This window comes from Dryobates pubescens, chromosome 12 (assembly GCF_014839835.1).
Source record: "Dryobates pubescens isolate bDryPub1 chromosome 12, bDryPub1.pri, whole genome shotgun sequence".
Classification (NCBI taxonomy): domain Eukaryota; kingdom Metazoa; phylum Chordata; class Aves; order Piciformes; family Picidae; genus Dryobates; species Dryobates pubescens.
Genome location: NC_071623.1, coordinates 23,513,791 through 23,534,858, shown reverse-complemented (window position 1 = coordinate 23,534,858; position 21,068 = coordinate 23,513,791). Strand labels below are relative to the sequence as shown.

The 21,068-nt window shown below is 40.5% G+C and overlaps 1 protein-coding gene across 5 annotated transcripts in view; it reads right to left on the bottom strand.

Moving 5' to 3' along the window:
• Nucleotides 1-3,596: 3,596 nt before the first annotated feature.
• Nucleotides 3,597-21,068, bottom strand: part of GRIK1 (glutamate ionotropic receptor kainate type subunit 1) — a 166,668-nt gene continuing 149,196 nt past the window's right edge. For 2 of the 5 annotated variants that reach the window (XR_008462499.1, XR_008462498.1), the window contains 4 exons: nucleotides 18,470-18,695; nucleotides 14,165-14,415; nucleotides 11,154-11,611; nucleotides 3,994-4,099 (listed from right to left, as the gene is read on the bottom strand). Coding sequence is in view for 3 of the 5 variants with exons in the window: in XM_054166089.1 (XP_054022064.1) it covers nucleotides 3,944-4,099; nucleotides 14,165-14,415; nucleotides 18,470-18,695 (633 nt within the window). In the remaining 2 variants the exon portion in view is untranslated. Of the gene's footprint in view, nucleotides 4,100-11,153; nucleotides 11,612-14,164; nucleotides 14,416-18,469; nucleotides 18,696-21,068 lie in introns of all 5 variants that reach the window. The other 3 variants (XM_054166089.1, XM_054166091.1, XM_054166090.1) reach the window with 2 other exon arrangements.

Here is a 21,068-nt window from a genome sequence, read left to right as displayed (position 1 = left end):
AACTAGATTAGGTCAGATTATTAATCTGAAAAATTTTCTTCCTTAACATCTGAACAAACACTGTGGGTGAGGGAAGGAGTCCTTAATAAGTCTTTGATCCTGCCCTCATGACATTTTCACAAACAAGTAGGGCAACAGGCCAAATGTTGTACACTATACAATAGCCAAAAGCGCTATTAACTGTCATGTTAACTCTCAGAGCTTCACTGTCAAAATTAGGGAGTTCTACAGGGGTCTGTCCACCATCTGGGGCTCCTTTATGGATGGCTATTAGTGAGTACATATGCTAAACTTGCAGGTCCTCCCAGGCTGGTTCAGGCAACCAGCATGGCTGGGGACAAACCAATCTGGGCAAAACAGATAAACAGTTTGACAAAAATAAATCCCCCCTCCAAAATGTACAGTTATGCATGGCAATGGCACTTGACTCAGGCTGAAATCATCCTTGTCTGCTGTAATGGCCTTAAGACTGGATTCCTTAAGAAACACTGAGCTCCTTAAGGTCCTCCCAAAGGGAGATCACTCAGGAAGCAGACACCAGAAAATGTAATCTTTTGTTATTTCATCCCATCATGCCGGCATCTCCCCTATATCAACTGTCTACAGTCAGTTCCTTCCCCTTTTTTACTCCCTCTCTTCTCCCAGGGCAGGCAGACTCTTACCTCTTTGGTGTTTATGGGGCATCAGCTGTGGACAAGCTGATTTCCTTACTGCATCATTTGGGCCTGTAGGTATGGGGTGGAGGGGGTGGAGGGCGATGAGGACTGGGTTTTTTGGAAGGTGATTCCCTAGTGAGGTTTTGGAGAAAGCCCAGGCTGGAGAGCTGGGGTGAGGCTGAGTATAGAAGCATAGAATCAACCAGGCTGGAAAAGATCTCAGAGATCATCAAGTCCAACCTAATACCTAATACCTCATGACAACTAAACCATGGTTTCAAGTGCCACATCCAATCCTTTTTTGAACACCTCCAGGGATGGTGACTCCACCACCTCCCTGGGCAGCACATTCCAATGGCTAACAACCCTTTCTGCCTGGCTGCTCTCCAGCCACCCTGTCCCCAAAATTGTTGGGTAATTTTGTATGTTTTTGTATTGTTGTGTATATTGTTGTGAACAGTACTCCCATTTAAGTTTCTACTTCTTTCCAATCCTGTGTGGAATGTTTTATTTTACTCCTTTGGGGAGGGGTGAATAGCATCTGTCCGCTCCCTAAAACTATGATTGCTGTATCATGGAGGGGTCACCCACCTTGCCCAGTTCAGGCAAGGAGATGTCCTCACAAGGAGTGTGAGCAGCAGTATGACCTTTGAGACACAAGAAGACCCATTCAGTATGGGTGGACAGGCAGATCTAGTTTTTGTGTTTTGAGCAGGATATAGAGCAATTACAGAGAGCCTTGTGGAAAGCAGTGGTAATAGTGAGAGGTTTAGAAAACTTGACAGCCATGCAAAGGCTAAATAAACAGAGGTGTCTTCTAGTCTATAAAACAGTATCAAAATGTACCCCTTTTGAAGCAGGACTTTGGTAAGGAATACTGTTCATTGCAGATTGATCTTGTCATGCAGAGTAATGTAAAAGCTCACAGTGGGCTGCAGGTACCAATAATGTGAGGTGAAAGTGGAAGACCGATTTCTACACTCAAAGGCTTTCAAATCACTTTCTCCTTTTGCAGAGGAAATGACCATGGATACAAGGGAAAAGCCATCAGTGGTAAGCACTAAGGTCCTTGGGGGAATATAAGAAGGACAATAAAACAGACTGCTTCATTGAAGCATCTTGGTGATGAGCATTGTCACAGCTTGAAGCAAATACTGTTGATACAACCCATGCTCGCCCAGCACTATGTGCTGTGCAGAAAAGCAATCAGTGGCTCCAGTTTTCTAGTTCCCTTTTTCCAGCCTTACCTTGGGATTAGAGGTGGTCATAGAGGTGGGATAGCCCTGAACACGCTAGGTCTACATATCTAATTGGGTGTGTAGCAGGGCAAGGGTACAGCTTCCAGCCAATGAGGCACCACTTTCCTACACCTACCCTTGTCTCTCAAAGTGTGGATGTGCCCACATTTTACCTGCTTCCTTTCAAAGTCACCCTCAGAGCTAACCAGCTGGCACCAACAGAAGCCCCAGGAACAACAGAATTACAGAAACAACATAGCAATAGATACAAACATGCTTCAACTTTCTGCAATATAAAGGCACAGTTTAAGGGGGCAGGGGGTGGATCTGCTGCTATAATGCATTGCTGTTCTCCAGTCACAGCTTTCTTCACAAAAAAGACTTAATTTCTCCCTCATTGTTAAAGCATTTTGCTAATGCCCTCAGCAACTGCAAGAAAAATTCTCATTTCCCAACTCTTGGCTGAGTTCCTGTCAGATGCTGTTAACTTTGTGGTCAAGATCAATTATAAATTGAATATTCTTGGCTCTAATTTCTAAGAGATTTTAATTTTTAAGCCAAGAATTGTTTTATCAGTATCAGAAGCTGGATGATATGGCAGTTTGAGAACGTCAGTGTCGCCTTCCCCTGTTTACTGATTGTTACTTTTTTGAGTTTTGTTTTTGAACACCTAGCACCTGCAGCCATAGAATTAGCTAACAATTGTATTTTAAAAGAAAATGGAAAGAGAAAAGATAAGGGAAAAAAAGTTTCTCACAGAAAAGAACATGAAGAGTGTTCCTGACAGTATCAGACAAAGTGGAAATAACTCATTGTTGGATACCTTTGTATTTAATACTTTTTTGTAGTAATTTTTCATGAGTTAATTGTATGTTTTTTTCTTTAGTTAGAATAGAATGGAATAGAATGGAATGGGATGGAATAGAATAGAATAGAATAGCATAGAATAGAATAGAATAGAATAGAATAGAATTAATTAACCAGATTGGAAAAGACCTTTGAGGTCATCAAGTCCAACCTATCATCCAACACTGCTTAATCAAATAACCATGTCACCAAGCACACCATGCAGTCACTTCCTAAACATCTCCAGTGATGGGGACTCCACCACCTCCCTGGGCAGCACATTCCAATGGCCAATCACTCTTTCTGTAAAGAACTTCTTCCTAACATCTAGCCTGGCACAGCTTGAGACTGTGTCCTCTTGTTCTGGTGCTGGTTGCCTGGGAGAAGGGACCAACCCCCACCTGGCTACAACCTCCTTTCAGGTAGTTGTAGAGAGCAATAAGATCTCCTCTGAGCCTCCTCTTCTCCAGGCTAAGCAACCCCAGCTCCCTCAGCCTCTCCTCATAGGGCTTGTGTTCCAAACCCCTCACCAGCTTTGTTGCCCTTCTCTGGACGCATTCCATCTTTCCTAAACTGAGGGGCCCAGAACGGGACACAGGACTCAAGGTGTGGCCTCACCAGTGCTGAGTACAGGGGCACAATGACTTCCCTGCTCCTGCTGGCCACACTGTTCCTGATACAGGCCAGGATGCCATTGGCCTTCTTGGCCACCTGGACACACTGCTGGCTCATGTTCAGCCTCCTATCGACCAGTACCCCCAGGTCCCTTTCTCTGGGTCTTGACCTCTACACAGATGTGCTCAGTAGCATTGCAATCTTTTCTTCAAAAGGACAAAAAACAATCACTCCCAGACTCCTGGAAAAAAGAACCCTGTCTCTTGTTTATTTATTTATTTAGAAAGCACATACAGCAATGCATGGGAAGGGGAAGAGAGATGCAAAACAGGTGAGCATACAAATCCATCTCAGAAGAAATAGTGAGACACTTCCCAGATGATTAGTAGTACATCAGTCTATGTGAGCATTTAAACTGCTGTACTTCTAGATTAAAAATAAAAAAGAAACCACAGAGAATTTCTGAAGAACAAGGTAGATGTCTATATTCCAGAAATCCCACCACAATCAACTTGTAGGCAACAATGTTTTTGTTTTGTTTTGTGTTTCATTTGTTCTTGCTATTTCCTCTAAAGGGATCTCTCTTGTTCATGCTATGGTTTCTTTCCTCAGTGTCCGCCTCTGGTGACAAGTAAGGATACTTGTGAAGGAGGATTTCCCTTTAGTTCTCGACCTTTTCTTTAACTTCTTCTGATGTTTGAGTGAAATTCCAAGCTCCTCCATTATCGCATTGAAAGAAAGACACTGGTGGAAGATGGAAATGACATTAAACACTTCTCATTGATGGCAGAGTTCAGCCGTACTCTTTGTGCAAATCGTGGCTTTTAGAAGGAAGGACTCTTACTGGCAGGCTCAAAAAGCTTCTTTGCTGAGTTCTGCCAGCTTTGAATAAGCCCCTAAGGTATAATAGGTAAGTCTGTATAAATCATGTTTTTATGCCAACTTGGTTTCCACTGAATTTAATTTCATTTTGGCTTAACTAAAGCTGATTATGAATGTTTCTGAAATTCTACACAGACACATCTGTGATGTTTTACTGGCTTCATATCACAAAACTTTACCTTTTTCATACCATAAAACTTTACCGTTTTCCATAGGTAAACTTCCTCCTGACCTTAAAAGAAGAAGAAGAAACAAATCTTCTATTTTAAATTACGTGAAAGCTGTCCACACAAAACCCAACCAAACAAAACAATTGGTCTACCAGAGCAATCAAAGAACACTATTTTTGAAGATTTCTTTGCAGCTGAATTATTTTCCCCTCACAAAATTAGCAGTCCTTTCTGAAATACAGCACAGTCCTCAATCCTCTTCTTTCAAATATTGTGTCTTGAAGAAAGGAGAAAATTACCACAAGAATAAGGTAACTGAGTAGTTTAGAAATACACAACATTAGCGAAGAACCTTTTGGGTAAGTGGAAACATCCTTTCAAAATCTACAGCTGGAATAATTACATGCTAAACAAAGGAATAGAAAAAAACCAAAACCAAAACCCAAGCCACACAAAGAGGCTTTAAGTGGAAGTATCTGGCAATGAAAAAGGAAAAAAGTTCCATGCAAATGTGCATAAATGGATTCTTTATAGAAAAGTGAAGCAGGGGTAGCAGAGTAAAACAAAGCTTTAAGCACCTTACCTTCATCAAGTTGAATAAATCCTTCCTACCAAACCCTGACCAGGTTAAAACTACTGTTCTTGTAAAATGACAGCAACAGCACACAAACATGGCTCTCTGCATGGAATATAAAGCCTCTTCCAGAGTGATACCAATGCAAAGTAAGCAATGTTCAGTTCTTAACCAGTAATAATCCAACACTGACCTCAGTCAAGCTAAAAAAAGTAAACCCAGATATATTATTTGAAAAGGAGAAACTTCAAGCTTTCCTCATCACCAACTATTCTAGAAGAGCATTTTCAAATGCAAAAGGGGGTATGAGGTAAGCTGGATCAAGGATAAACCATTTGTTGAAGGTAGCAAAGGGATCACAGTGAAGTGAGTCCTACACATTGAACTTCCGCCTCTCCAGGATAAATGCCTCTATAATGTGTGTAACTCCAGTTCTGCAGATGAGCTCTGGATATCAGTACGTGCGTGTACTTGAAATGTGTATGATCCTGCATATGTCATATTGTGCTTTTGTGGGATGGACTGTACACAGGCTAAGATCCCATAGTTTCACGTGGTCTTCGAGACACTTAATTGTTGTTCATCTAAAATTCTTCGGTATGCATAAATTAAGCTATTATTAATTAATGCCTGCCCCAGAATGTAACAGATACAGGCCAGGGCAGTGTACTGCTTCTTATTTTTCATGTTACTGGCTGGTAATAAGCAGGAATTTGCTGGCATAATTATTCCCTTTGCTGCTGCAACATATGAATTGCAGCACTATTCGAGTTAGTGTCTGCTGCAGCCCCATGCCCTCTGGAAGCAGTGGGTGAAGCGGGTGATATCCTAATACAGACACTCTTTCTATATTGCTTCACTAATAACAGTTTTATCTAAAATGTCATCTAAACATTATCTACAAAAATGTTACTGTTCTTGTTGATATTTTCTGTAAACTGATCAAATTTATTCACCTAATAAAGTTTAGAAATAAGCCATTCAAAATCTGAAAGGGCACTGTCTTATCACGACTCTCTCCATTGCCATCCTGGCAGCGCAAGACCCCAGTGGGTTGATTACCTATGAGAGAATTCAAAACACACACACACACACTCAACACACATGGGAATGGACTTGGACATCGTGTACAGACAGTGGCTTGAGCAAGGAACAAAAGAAGGCCTTACAGTGATAGCTTCCTCTGGCTTGCATGTTGCAGGTTCAGCTCCTGGCTTTGTAAAAGCAGCTTTACTTTTACAGTTATGCTGTAGTTTCAGGACACTTAAACCACCATTGGCATGAGTTTTATTAACATGAAGCAATGAATTAAATGCACTCTGGACTTATCCTACAAAGATGAAGCCATGGTTTAGTAGTCATGAGGTGTTGGGTGACAGGTTGGACTTGATAATCTCTGAGGGCTTTTCCAACCTTATTGATTCTGTGAGTCTATATTCCAATGATTATAGACATGACTATGAATCTCACCAATTTTGTACATATTCCTGTGTTTTAGATCTTAGCACATTCGAGAAAACCGGTTGGAGATGACAAAGGGCATTAAAAACCTGTGAGACACAAGACTTTTCCTGCCCCCCTGCCTTCACACAGAGCTTCAGATAGTCTAAAAGAGCAATCTCCGATGATACTTTGAACTTTCAGAGGTTTGATTAATCATTCAGAAAGACAGCTACATGTGAACTTTCTTTTGAGTCCCAGGAAGCGGTTCAAAATCCTGTTTATTTCCTAGCAATTAGGAAACTGAACAGATGTCTGAAAACTGGAATTGCCCTGAACTTTTCAAGCAGTAGAAAACAGTGGTACAGAGGGGCTACAAACTGAGCCAAAGCACTGTAGGATTTGCAGGAAAATCACTGACAGGGAACATATTCAGCAGGGACTTCCAGGCTAGTCCTCTGAACATCACCGTATCTTCAGCATAATTACAGTAGCCTTTAAAAAGGGGATGGTGACATTAAAATTCCATTTAAAAGGGTAATATAATGATCTTTTAGTCTCATGTTTGGACAGCCAGACTGAAAGAGTTTCTTTAAAAAGCTATTTTCAGATGCTGTTGAGTCTACTTTTGAGGTCTTGTCCAGAATGAGAGCAGCATAGGCACAGAGCAATACATTAAACAACAGAGTAGTAAGTTTAACATTTTGCTTTTAGTCAGCTTAACTTTCTTATTCTAGCAGTGACAAAATACTGCAGGACTTGGCATGTGAGGCTAAAAGGAAATGCCATCCTTTAAATACAGAATAGATTTTGCTCCCCTTGTGATGTGAGACTCTTTGTCTTTGCCCTTTGATCATTTTAGCAGGCTATAATAGCTTAGTCATGAAGCTCCAAAATCCTTTCTTACGCTCCCCTACAGAAGACTGTGTAAAGCTTTAGGATAATTAGAGATTCTGAATTTTTAAAGGTTTGTAAAGTAGAAACAAGCCAGAAAAAAATAAATAAGTCTGTAGTCAGGATTTATTGATCTGCTGTTTGTACTGCTGGGCTGTCACTGGGGACAAGGCTTTTCAATAGCATTTTATTAACAGAGTGTAAAAACAAATAGCAACAAAAAATAATCAAACAAACGAAACCAAAACCCAACAAAGAAACCCAAACCCAAACCCCAGACCACTGTGTTGGAGAACTGAGAACTACAAAAACCAATGGATGTGAGCCAGATTTTTTTCTGGAAGAAAACCTGACCAGATCAGGCATGGAGGAAAAGTACAGAAATCAGGGATTTTTTTTGGATGCAGTCCCCTTGTCACTGTGAAGGATCCATATCTGGGACACTGCCATATGTCTTCTGCTGAAAGACAAGTAATTTGTTTGTGCCTAGTGCACCAAAGGAAAAATATCCAAAGCAGTTTCTCCTGGTGAGAAAGCTTCTGTTGATGCACATTAAGAATCTGAATATTCTGTCACTGATGGTTAATTGCATGAGGAGATCTTTAAATTAAGTCTTTTAAACTGTCAGAAGCTATTGAACAGTGATTGTCAAAACAGGGTGACATATCATCCATGGATTATTTTAACTCTTCCTCAATTATATAAACTGCTCCTTAATCATCTCTTTACAAGAAAAAAATAAATCAGTACAACTACTTGATAGTCTCTCATAGGACTGCTCAGCAAAGGCACAGACTGCCACTGTTGGGTGCTGGGGTTATGTACTGAAAACAGAGGGACTCAAGCTAATGCTCATAAACCAGGGTGAATTTTCTGACCTGATAATTTCACAAAAAAACTTCTGATTTGCAAGAACCTCACTGAGATAGAAGATTTTTTTTTCTTTCTGCCCCTTCTCCTCCTCCTTTGTTTACAAAGAACTAAAGATGTGAGGCTTTAAGGCTTTGATCCTAGAGAGATGGCATGAACACAAGATACTGTGGCAGTACTCTGAGAAAATACCAATCCAGTTGGAGAAGGTGTTTTTGCTGTGCTTGGTCTAGCTCTACAGTGCAGGTGTGTTGTTAATCCACCCTCCTCCTGGCTCCCTGAAGTGGTGATTTCATTGCCTTTGCTCCTCTCATTCTTTTCTTGTTTTCTCCTTTCGCCCTCTTCCCTCCTCTTTGCCTAATTGGTTTGCATATTGCTTGATGAGGGGAGAAACTGCTTCTAAATAAAAGCAGGCACAGTGACCCCAGTCAAATAAACCTGGTGATGGCTTGGGACTAGTTTGTTTACAGCCCCTCTGCTCTCAGTGGTAGGTGGCTCCCCTGTATCAAATCACATGCCATTTTTTTGCAAACACATATTAATTTCAATATTTTGGGAACTCTGAGTAAAGTGTAGCAAGAGGAAAAAAAACCCTAAAATTAATATAAAATGACACAAGGCTATGCTCATAGCTATTTTTCTTCCAAAATAGCTCTGGTTATGCTTTATTGGTACTGCAGTGCCAGAAGTGATGGAGTCCGTTGCAGCTCATCCATCACAGGCTCAGTTGCTGGCTGTTGCTGATTGCACAGCAAGGTCCCCGTGCTGACACACACTTTAGAAAGTATCCAGCTTGATTCTTGGTCTGTGGATGCAGTTGCAAGGCTGCAAGTCAGGAAGCTTCAGGGGTGATCTGTACTTGTGAATACAGGTTTGTTTGTTTTTTTATGTGGCTGAATTTTGAATTAAGCAGTCACAGAAGCTTAGAGTGTGGGCAAATGGAAAATCTTTCACTGCTTTAACACTTTTTGAAGCTTATGTCTATGCAGGATTCCTCCCAGGTGTCATGCACTTCATCGGAGTTGCTATGGACTGTGCCCTGCTCAAGCCTCACTGTTAACCTGAAGGCACCTGCCTTTTCCTGGTGCCATGAGAAAGCTTGCAAAAATTGCCTTTGAAAGCATAATTTTGTTATCACTCAAGTGACATGCCAGCTCTTCACTGCCTCAGCTGCTGGCAGAGCTGCTAAAGAGCAAGTAAGGCTTTTTTAACAACTTTTTTTTTGTAGCTAGGTATGAAGCTCCATTAGGGAAAGGAGGAGCTGCTTTGCAATTCCCACAGGCGAGCTGAAGTCTGTGAGGTTGTCTGTGGGACAGCTAGACACAGGGAAATGGCGACTGTTACTAACAGTGTGGCTCTTTCATTGACAGATATGAAAACATTTACCCAAAAAGTAACAGAACATTCTTGGATTCTGCATTCATCTAAAAAGCAATCAGAAAATTGGTTGAAGTTGCAACCCAGAGGACATTTTGTGTAGAGCAACGATGGAGATAAACACATTAGGAATTTTCTTTCTCCTCTGAGAGTTGAAAGAAGCTGAATTTAATTAAAGTCTCTTCTAATGGGAAACTGCAAACAAAAGTGTTTTCTTAAGCTGGGAATACAGAAGATGTAATTCAGGCTTTTGCTGGAGAGAATGTTCATTTTATGAAGAACCAAAGCTTTCAAAGCCCTATTCAAACAGGTTAAAATGCCATTTCGAGCAAGACAATATCTTGTGTATGGAATGGAACACAAATAGTCATGTACATGGCTGAGCAGTGGCAGAGAAGAATTGGTATAACTGAGCTATGAACACAGAAAATACTTAAGCATACTGCCAGCATAAGAAATGGTGACCAAGAATTGTACCATGAATAGAAAGAAAACACAAGCCAGTATGTATGCTCTGACTTTCCTCAGGAGCTAGGTATGAAAGAAACAATTCAAGAAGAGAGCAGAGATTCACTGCAGCACTTCAGCTACTGAGTGTGAAGGCATCCACTCAAACAAGTTTTCTAATTGCAGTAGAGTCCACAAATAGCCCCTCAATATAACAGATCATTAACTTGTTTGATGAGGAGGAACTGCAGCGGGCAAGAAAGCATAAAGTAGGCGCTAGGGGTGGGAAATGAATCGGTGAAACTGGAGGTAAGACAGAATACAATGAAATACAGATAAAAGGTAATCAGATTTTGAAAATGTGGTTATTTGTCACAGTTCATGACATCCTATCAGCCAGCATTTCTATAATTTTTGTGCACCTCAAATTGTGGTCATATGTTTTTGGTGGCAACAACATCTTTCTAGTCCATTGTCTCCTGCCCTGAGAGTCCCCAGACTGGATGAGGACTAGAAGAAATCAAACTGCTACCCTTCCAGGGTATAAAACCAATCCGGTATCAATCTTGTACACAAAAGTTTCCTTGAGCATTTCAATATGCAAAGCATTGCCAAGGCTTTACTGTTTGATATAAACTGATATCCTGATGTTGCCATACAGGGGTATTCCATGTTGCAAAGCCTGAAAATAATGAACATCATAAATTGCTCAAGCCAGCCAAAGGAGTTACTGTGTGAAAGGTATATACTGGGGTGCCTGAGGGTGCTTTTATTGAAGATGTTTTTAAATGTTAATGATTGCATGGCATAAATTGTAACTGATAGATATGATTTTGTGCTATGATAGTTACTTGGAGTCTTTAGTTAATGAATTTTAAATGGAAGAATTAAAATTCATTAAATATTGACACGGGGAATAAGATATGCCAGCTAAAAATCTCTGACTGCTTATAATAGGGGTTCAGAAAGTTAATGGAGCCCTGAAGGTTATTTTGTGAGGTTTATGAAGAACTGCCTGGCCCACTTGCTGAATGCTTTGGCAGAGGCCGAGCGTAATATTTCTCCACACTTTTAGTAATGAGACTGCCATTAATTTACTAAGGTTTGGTAGGACATGAAAAAGGAGGTAAATATTTTTTCTTACCTGAAGAAGGTGAATTACGGCATGAAATAAGGTGAAAATTGTACATAGAGATTGTGATAATTCTTAAAACCTACCACAGTCTGTTGCACTCACTCTTCACTGCAGGTGTAATCATTTCTCTGTGACATGCATTTAAACTGCTCGAGTTTCCAGGACTTTGACAATTTGTGTTCGATAAGCTTACCTCCTGCTGAAGCAAGAGGCACTTTGAAGTCATTAACTATCTGTTGGCGAGTACAACCCTTGCCATTATGTGCACTGTTTAAGTGTAATGCTTTCCATTGAACACACCTTTTTTTCTTTCCTGACTACACAGTGTGAATTGAGGGCTGTGTTCGAATCCCTCGCTCCTCCCGGATTAACTTGCCACAGTCTAACTCCGTAGACAAGGTGGTGCCAGAGGTGGAATTGGAAGGATGGGTTTGCTTACATTGTAGTCCGTAAAAGAAACAAAAGGCCTTGCATGCAAGAAAAGGAAAAAAAAATGGAGAAAATAAATAAATGAAAGAAGCAAAATTAAAAACAAATATGAGAATGAGATTCAAAAGCTATTTGAAGTAAAAGAGTCTCTATTTAAGGAAACAGAAAAGTCATAGACTCTGTTTGATTCATGCTTTGAATTAGCTTAGTGATAATATGCACAATACAGCATTTTTCATCTAGGCATCTTATTTCACCAGAATAGAAATAAAACAAACTGAGAGAAATTAGAAAGTCACACTGGAACAGCTGGTATTCCACTTTGCTACATGATGTTACACGAACTCACTTTAAGTTTTTAATTATGAAGAAAGTGCCAATAGTAAGGACCATACTGCTGTGAAACCATGGTACAAGTTTAGAAATGGTGTATGTGTCTCTGAATATTATGTTACTCACCCAACACATTGCTGAGTAAATTGACACTTTGCCATGATGTAAAGCTTTAGGTCTACTTTAACTGTGCTTCAGGAATGCATTGTCTTCCTCTAACTCTGAGTTTCCAGGATATTCTGCACCGTATTATCATTTATACTAAACATTTTAAATGCATGAAGTTGTCCTCCAAAACATATTTGAAAGAAAGATCTCCTGAGACATGAATGAACCAAAGATATTGATGCATTCTTTATGCATTTTATACTAAAACTATTCAGTAGGATTTAAGTACTAATATAAAAATATGCAGTATGTGCAAAAAGCATTCATCCTTTACCTCTGATTTATTCAAAACCAGGGATGCTTTGATTAATGTGTCCTGCACAGTCTCTCCACACCAGCTGCATCTGTTGTTCATAGAAAATGCTGTTGCCTTTAAAGAAGACTCAAGCACATGTGGAGATGACTGCATGGTCAGGAGCTGCCCTCTCTTGTGGGATACCGTGAGGACCAAGTTCACTGATGTTGCCATTAGGCATCACAGACCAAAGTAATACTGTGTGCCTTTGGAAAGTGAAGCTGCATGATAGGATTTGGCTCACTTCCTCTCAACTGTCTGAACAAGAGGCATGTAGCATTGGCTTATGGTGATCCCTTACCAGCAGCAAGAACTAAGAGGTGATTTTATCTATCCAAAATCAGATGTCCTCTTAAGGCTCTCAGCCTTGGCTGCTTGTGTTTACTTAGGTGTCAACTCATCTCATGTCCCAGCATCACTGTTGTGTGCAGTGTAAACTGCACCTCTGAGACCAAGTTCAAAATGTTTTTGGAGTCACCATCACTGGAGGTGTTTAGAAAGAAACTGGATGGGACACTTGGTGCCATGGTTTAGTTGATTAGATAGTGTTGGATGATAGGTTGGACTCGATGATCTCAAAGGTCTTTTCCAACCTGGTTAATTCTATTCTGTTATTCTATTCTATTCTATTCTATTCTATTCTATTCTATTCTATTCTATTCTATTCTATTCTATTCTATTCTATTCTATTCTATTCTATTCTTCTCCAACTCATTCTTGTTGCCTTCATTAATGCTATTTTTCTTAATCATAATTTCTGGCATTTCTGCCATCAGCCTTGCAGGATTACACCTTGAATTAAGCAGCTGGATTGCCCATGGAAATGCTCCTGCCTTTCCTATCTAAAAGTGCAAAGCGAGCTTAAACAACTCACTTTGAAGTTGATACTTGATCTCCAGAAACATGAAGTTAGCTGACATGAACCTACCTCTTGATGATTGCATAAAGATCCTGTAATACAGTGTGACCCTCATCCCTACGTTAAGTCCTGTTGAAGTGAAGAGGATCAGGACAGCTATAGCTGTTGAGCCACTCAGGGCCAAATCAGGGTCTAGGACATGGCCACAACCAAACTGTTACCCTCAGCCAGAGAAAGAGCGTTTGCAGACAACTTCAAGAACAGACTCTGAGTTGCTGCTTATGCCTTTTTTCTTTTGCAGTGTCTGGTGGTTGGGCAAATGGCTATTTGCACTCTATTTTAATTATTGGTTCTATCACACAAACTGCTGTAATACTCAAGGCATGATTTATACACAGCATTTCCTTTGTTTTCCCTCTACCCTTTCAAATTGCTCATTACAGCTCAGTGGAGCCATAACCAGAATTTCTTTACCTCCATATTCTTACTTTACTGTAGCATTCATCACCTTTCAATAGATCTCCCTGTTTTGAAGCATATGCTTCAGTTCAGTGTGCAAACCCCTGGTTGTGAAATAACTGCTTTCTAGAGCAAAAGATTCAGGATTTGAAAGTACATTCCTGTTGTTATTCAGACGGCTGATGCCAATGCCAAAAAATTAAATCCGGTGGTGTTTTATTCCTTTCAATGTAATTTATACTTGAAATCTCAAAGATCAAGCAGAAATTGTTTGAGAAATTAACTGCTCTTGTTCTATACTAATTAGACTGTGGGTGAGGCACTTTGCTGTTCTTATTAATGAACTACTTGTCTTTAGTGCCAGAAATGCATTGTGAGAGTTCTGCAATACAAAATCTGCTCTCCAGCAAAGACAACACCACCTCTACAAACTTCAGCCTTCCAGAGACATAGGCAAGCTGGAAATGGATGACTCACCTGCTCAATATCGCTGTTTTTCCTTGATTTATATATAAATTCACCAATGGCTACAAACACTGAAAGAACAAGCCCTGCAGCGAGCACTATGAAGATGCCCCCAATATTCTCCACCCCAAGAGCGCTGGCTTCTTTGCTGTCCTCCTCAGGGCAGCCATTTCCTCGCCACCACTTTTCCTTCATCATGTGCAGCTTTCCCTCCTCCTGGAGTTGGAGAATGGCAATGGTGATCTTGTCTCTGTAAGGAGACCCTGCAAAGTGAGAGCAAGACCTGTCAGAGCTGCTGAAGAGCAAAATGAAGGCAGGCAGGGAGCAAGATGATACTGTCTGAAGGTAAAGTGCTCAAGATTGATTATTCCAGCTAGAAAGTCTTGGTATCTCTTTGACTGCAAGGGGGAAGAGGACTATCTCTTGGTGTCTGGGGACTGAAAAGCGCGCGGCTCCTTTGGTGCAGTTATTTGTTTGAGACTTCATTCTAATTTCTAGGGTCTACTACTAAGGTTTATTTAAGCCTTGTCTGTGGGTTTTCTTGCTAAGTAATTCCTCCATATCATATTTGCATATTGCTTTGAGCATCCTTTGAGACTTCTTGCTTTGCAGCTCTTCTATTTACTTCAACATCTGTCTATTTTTCCTACTGCATGTAAAATGAGTAGCTAAGAAAACCCCACAGACACTCAGATGCATTCTCTTCTCAATTACAGACCACAACTCCAGTTACCTTACAGCTTATAAGAACACAAGGCAGCCAACTCTTTTTCACCATGACTTGCAACAATTTTGGCACTGCAAGCTGAAGATAGAAACTATTTCATGTTTTTCATTTGCCAGCCAACAGCTTGCTAAATGATGTGTCTTCAGGCACAGCAGCATTAATGGGCATGTACAGTACCTGGTAAATAGTGCGGTCATGTTAGGTGGTTCAATCTGTTTAGGTTTGCCTCTCATGCACTCTGCTCTGGCTCTCCACTTCCCAAAAATCTCTGCTGCCTGTAAATTCTTTTAGTTAACTTATGCTGTTGCAGAAGCACAAGTCTGTAGCCCTAAAGGTCCTGCTTCTGGAGCACTGCCTAGTTAAAGGAAATTGCTACCAATTATCTTTAGCCGTGTTGCTGGAAACTGAAGTTACCAACAATATTAACAGTAATTCCCTGATTATTTACAATAGGCAAGTAGAAGTTAGTTTTGGCATTATGAGAGAGATTTCTCTTTACAGGGCAAGAATTTTATGATAGCACACTGGAGAGGGTTGCAAGAAATGCTCTTTAAATCTAAAACTGTCTATGTGTCCTCAAATCCTGCCGTGTTGGACTTCCTTCAGTTGGAAAGCATTTCGTGTCAGGGCTGAAATACTGTCACTAGTCCTTTTTCCATGTAGCTAACTACCATCCATCATTTCATCTCCTTTAGATTATTAATACTGCTATTTTCTTAAGAAGTAACTTCACCGAAAGCCACATTTTGCTGCATACTAAAGGAGCTGCAATTCTCAATCCAATCAAGGTAAATTTGTAAGGCAGAATGTGTATCAGAATTTCAGCGGTAGCGTGGTACATGTAGATGTGGACACATAAGAAAAATCTCACTAGGCACCATTTTTGTGTCTTCATGCATCTAAATAGCCCTGGCAATTTGGCCTCACATCTTCAGTTTTATTTCTTATATTGCCATGCAAGACATTATTAAAAATAATTGTACCTTGAACGCTAGTCACCTCTCTGCTTTCCATTTCCTTTAGCCCACAGCATTGTCTGAAGAGAATCAATGTGGAAAACATTTCAGTTCTTCACTTGTTGTGCCAACACTTAGATATATTTCAGTGTATCTTACCGCCAGCACTAAGACATGCTGTGACCACAGATGCCAAGAGACATGTGTCAGATTATACAAAGTCCATCTGGGAAGCCAGCAATCAGCAGCCGCTGCTTAAGGTAGCCAGCTTTGAAAGGAAAGTATGCCTGCTGTAAGAATAGATGATTTCCATGCATGCTATTAAAGAACCCAAAATGAGCATAATAGAAAACCAAAGAGAAATATTGTCTTTACACAGAGAAGTGAATTGTTACTGCTGAAAACAACAGTGCCTCTCAGAAGAGAGAGCAGAATTGTTTCTGCCTTGGGAGAAGTTTGTCACTCTGATAGTTGGAGTCTGTTAGGACTCATCTATTTTCCCTTATCTGAAAAGACATAGCTGTTAGGTAAAGTGAAGCAGCCTGAGTCACAACACAGGATTTGTGGGGATGTTTGTTCTTTCACGTGATGTTTGTGTTGCTAGCAGGAAAATCACAATTCATCTTGAGGGTAACAGGTGCATCCATATTTCTAGGCATTCTTTTAAAGTTTTTCAAGTGTACTTGGAGTGTTTGATTCAGGATGTTTTATTGGGAAGCATTAAAACTGCACACAAATCCATCTCAGCACCTCTTTGAATATTCAGTGTACACTTTATGGCCTCTGAGCTATTAACAACTTACCTCTTAGGCCAGGAAATGCATCTATCCACTTTCTTAGCACACTCCCAAGTAACTGGTAATAGCTTTAGTGTTAAAATCACTAGCATCAGCATTGGTGGTGATACTGGAATTAATACCTGTCCTGACATCTATAATAAGGTTGCTTTCTTCATCTGGCTTCCTTCCAGCACATCATTTTGCATAGGTTTTCTCTGGAGGTGCCTTTGCCACAGCAGTGCTTCCAGCATGCATTAAATTCAGCACCAACTTTTGCTGCAGGTTTTTCATTAGTAATGGTCTTTGCCAAGAGTTCGATGAAAGCTCTCCTCTCTCTGATCCAGCAGCTCCACAATAAACATACATGGAGATATTTGTTGATGCACTTAAATAATCTTTATCGTAACTCAGCACAAAGTAGGAAGACAGCCTATATCTGCCATTTTTTACTTGCAGAAGATGCTCTGATAAAGACATACTTTTCCTGGATTCATAGAACTTTTGAATATTCTCCTTCCTGTCTCTTTGGGAACTAAATAGTGAAGATATTCTGCCCATTTACTGGAAATCTTGGAGTTAGAGGTATACTTTTTCTGCCATAAACCCTAGCCTTGTGCTTGTGCATTGTCCTGAAGGAATGAATGCAGAGCAGTTAAGGCTTGATGAAGTTTTGACATCAAGGGTCACAGAAGTACTTTTTTTTTTTCCCCCTTTCCCCCCCATAATTTCTGCAGTAAATATAAGGAAGATAAAAGAGTCTTTGGGATGCATCTGAACAGACTGAAAGGCTTTTCTTGTTTATTGAATCATTTAAGAATTTAAGATGTCTGATAGTGTTAAGAGATATCTATTCCCCTGATTTTTGCTGGTTTTCCTTAAGAAAAAGAGAAAAGGCACATTTATCATATAAGAAACCTTTTATAAATATATTTCACAGCTGTATTTCCAATGGATGCAGTCTTTCTGAGGATTGCCATCTGTTCCAATTATTCCTTCATTGTTCTTGGTTTAAAGTGTGGCAGCTTTATAACTGCAATGAATCTCTTGCCATACAATTGTCCTTATTTGGGATTTTAGCTTTAGTATTATTTTCCTCAGGGTGAGAAGGCTGTTCTCACACAGCCAGCAGAAAAATATAGTTAGAGAGTTACCTCTACAGCAATCTGTCTGTGGTATTTGGTAGCATAAAGAATCACAGTTCAAAGTGCAGTGCTGTTTCTCCCTTATTTATGTCTGGTCTACCAAGCAACTTATGGGCCAAATCTGTGTAAACTGATATTGCCTTGAATGACTCCCCTGAAGACAATAAAATCACATAGCTATTAGCTGAGTGTGATGCAGTGAATTTGTAGATGAGCATTATGGAGAAGTACATTATGCAGTTAAAAGATCTGGCTGCCCAGCACAAATTATTCACAAGAAAACAGCATGGAAGACTGATGCATTTTCTTTTTATCTGAAAAGCCTTGAAAAGGACACTGGATATGCTAAAAACAGTCTTTCCTTTTCTACAGGAAAGACTTTACAGAGACTGGGAGTTTATTCTATGTATTCTATGTATTCTTAAGACTCTGCTTAGCTCAATGCACTGAAGTCACTTATCAGATGCAAAACCTTGCAGTTGCTTCTCACTGTTCTTAGGTGTTGCTCTGAGGTCATGAAATAAATCATAAATTCATCTCCATTCAGGCATCTGTCTTTGGGATGCATATGCTGGACCTAACATTTATCCTGCCCACTTCCATTTTCCCAGAGACACTACCTGATTTCTCAAACTTAACTGAATTGCAGTTAAACTTCTGAGGGAGACATTGCTGGGTGTGCTCCACAACACCTGTGCTGGACAGCGTCTTACCAATAGGGGTTCCCACGCCGTAGCCTTTCGAATCAATGAGACCCCCAATCTGGGTGAGATTGCAGTTTCTCTGAGTCACATACTCTATGCTGGTTGACTCCATCAGCAATGCATAATCTGTTGTAAGCACACGCTGAATTCCCTCATCGTTGTTCTTCACCAGTGCTGTCTGCTGCCTGCTGCTCATAAACGCCCACATCTTCTCATATGTTGATATTTTGGATTTCTAAGGAGGGAAAACAAGGGCACAGAAGCACACAGGCACCCAAACTATGCTTATAAAATATTCCTCAGCCTTATGTTGTGACTGATGCCAACAGCACATCTTGAATGAAAGAGAATTGGTAGCAGGGTTTTTCTTCCCACAGCCTTTCTCTCTTACTGTGTTTTATGCTGCGGAATCTTTTTTTTCCCTTGCTTTACAGTGCCATGAACTTCATCACTGGCACAACTGACAATGTGTAGTTTTTTCAGGCATAGATTTTTTACACAGATTACTGCACATAACCTAGCTAAATTAGTGCAGCTGGACACTGTTGTACTCAGAAGCTGTGCTTCTGCCTGTGAAGACAAATGCAGTAATCCAAAAACCTAATGATGAATAAAGCACTGTCTCTTTTGTACCAATATCTCTTGCTAGAAGTCATTTACTTCAAGGATAAAGCTTGAGAAACAAACCCTAAGCAGCTGCTGAACCTGCTCAGGGACATGTTGGAGCCCTGTGCCTGCTACCTTCAAGATGTGATACCTATAAACCACAAAATCTTCAAGCACTTGCACAGTACTAACACAATTAAATGTCTCCCTTTTATGGTCTCAAGCAGCACTAAGCACAAAATGCTGACTTTGGATTAAACATCAGGGTAGATCTACAGATAGCTGAACCATTAGAAACTGACAACAGAAATAATTTTGTCTCAAGGTGGAGAAACCAACCATTGATGATGAACTACTCTGGCCTAGCTTGAGCCAGATACACACAAAGAAACTTTTCAATGTAGATATCACTTGCAGGTCCTCCACACACTTATGTGTCCTCTGGACCCCCTCCATCATGCCCATGTCCTTCCTCTCTTGAGGGCTCCAGACCTGAACACAGTACTCCAGGTAAGGTTTCACCAGAGTAAAGTGGCAGAATCACCTCACTTGATCTGCTGGCAATACATCTTCTGATGCAGCCCAGGATGTGATTTGCCTTCTGGGCTCCAAGCCCACAGTGTCTGCTCATGTCCAGCTTCTCATCCATCAGCACCCCCAAGTCCTTTTCCTCAGGGCTGCTTTCTAACACTTCATCTCCCAGTCTGTATTGATAGCAAAGATTGCTCAGCTTGCCAACTCCTTCTTTTTTTTTAGGCTAGATCATATGACAAAATATATGCTTTAAATTCTCAATGTTTTAAGTGGAAACACATCTGCACATCAGAAAGTAGGAGATGGCAAGAGTTGCATCACAACAAAAAGGCCTATTATCACACAGGGATAAAGGAATGGAAGATTTGGAGAGGTGCTGGAAGCAGCAGGGCAGCTGTCTGGAGATATGTGTGTGTCACCATTTGTGGATATGAAACATCTTGCTTCAGCTGGAATTTCCCCAAATTTGGACACAGGCAGAGATGGTGAATGCTGCCTGAGATACTGCTGGCTTGCTTGCTAGCCCTCTACCCTCACTGGAGCTCTCTTTTAACCATTTTCTGGCTGTTGTCATCCGGTATGGCCAGATCTAGGATCTTTAAAGCAGGAGGCTGACTCTGTAGGTTCCTTCAGTCAGAAATATGTTTTTTTTCCCCCCAAAAAAATCCTTTTTATTTGTTTTTATCCCCCTGCTACCTAGCTAGAAGGCATAGTTTCTGCAGAAACTTTCTTGAAAATATTGTCTGTTTAGGAATAATTTTCCTGTGGACAGCATTACACCAGGGATACTAGTGTATGTCATTCAAAATTAGTAGAAAACCACCATTGTTAGCACACTAATTATAAACAAGACTAAAATAAAATGACCTAAGTTTGAATAAATTCCAACAGAGTTTCCAGAAAAGCAGTGGAATTACCTTGCTGTTCTTGTATTATTCCCATCTTGCATCCCATCCATTAGATACAATGCATAATACCCTCCTTCAGGGCCTTCCTGCTGCTACTTTAAGCACAAAGTCCTAAACCAAAGCTTTTCAGAATTTACTTCATGCTAGGAGATTTTTCTGCACTTGGTATCTTCAGAAATCCTTTTGCTATGTCCTGAAAATAAGACTCTGCTGCTCTTTGCATCTTGTGTTCTACATGACAGGCACTCTCTTAACACCTCTCTCCTCCATACAGAGGAATATGTGGAGTGTCATGGTTTTGCTTTAAAAAAGTGTTGATCTGAAGGAGCCTATTCTTTAAGTACTGGGCATAGCCCACAGATAAATCAAATCTTGCAACACAAGAAGCACTTGAGCTAATGACCCTTTCTTAGTGCAGTCCAGCCCTGCACTATGCTCCTGTAGGACATTTTTACTCCTGTTGCAGCTGGTCATCCTAATTCCTTCTTTCCATTTCCCTTCCCCTTCCCCTGCTGCCATCACTTCAGCACTCTCAGGTGTCAGGATTGTCTCTGCAGCAC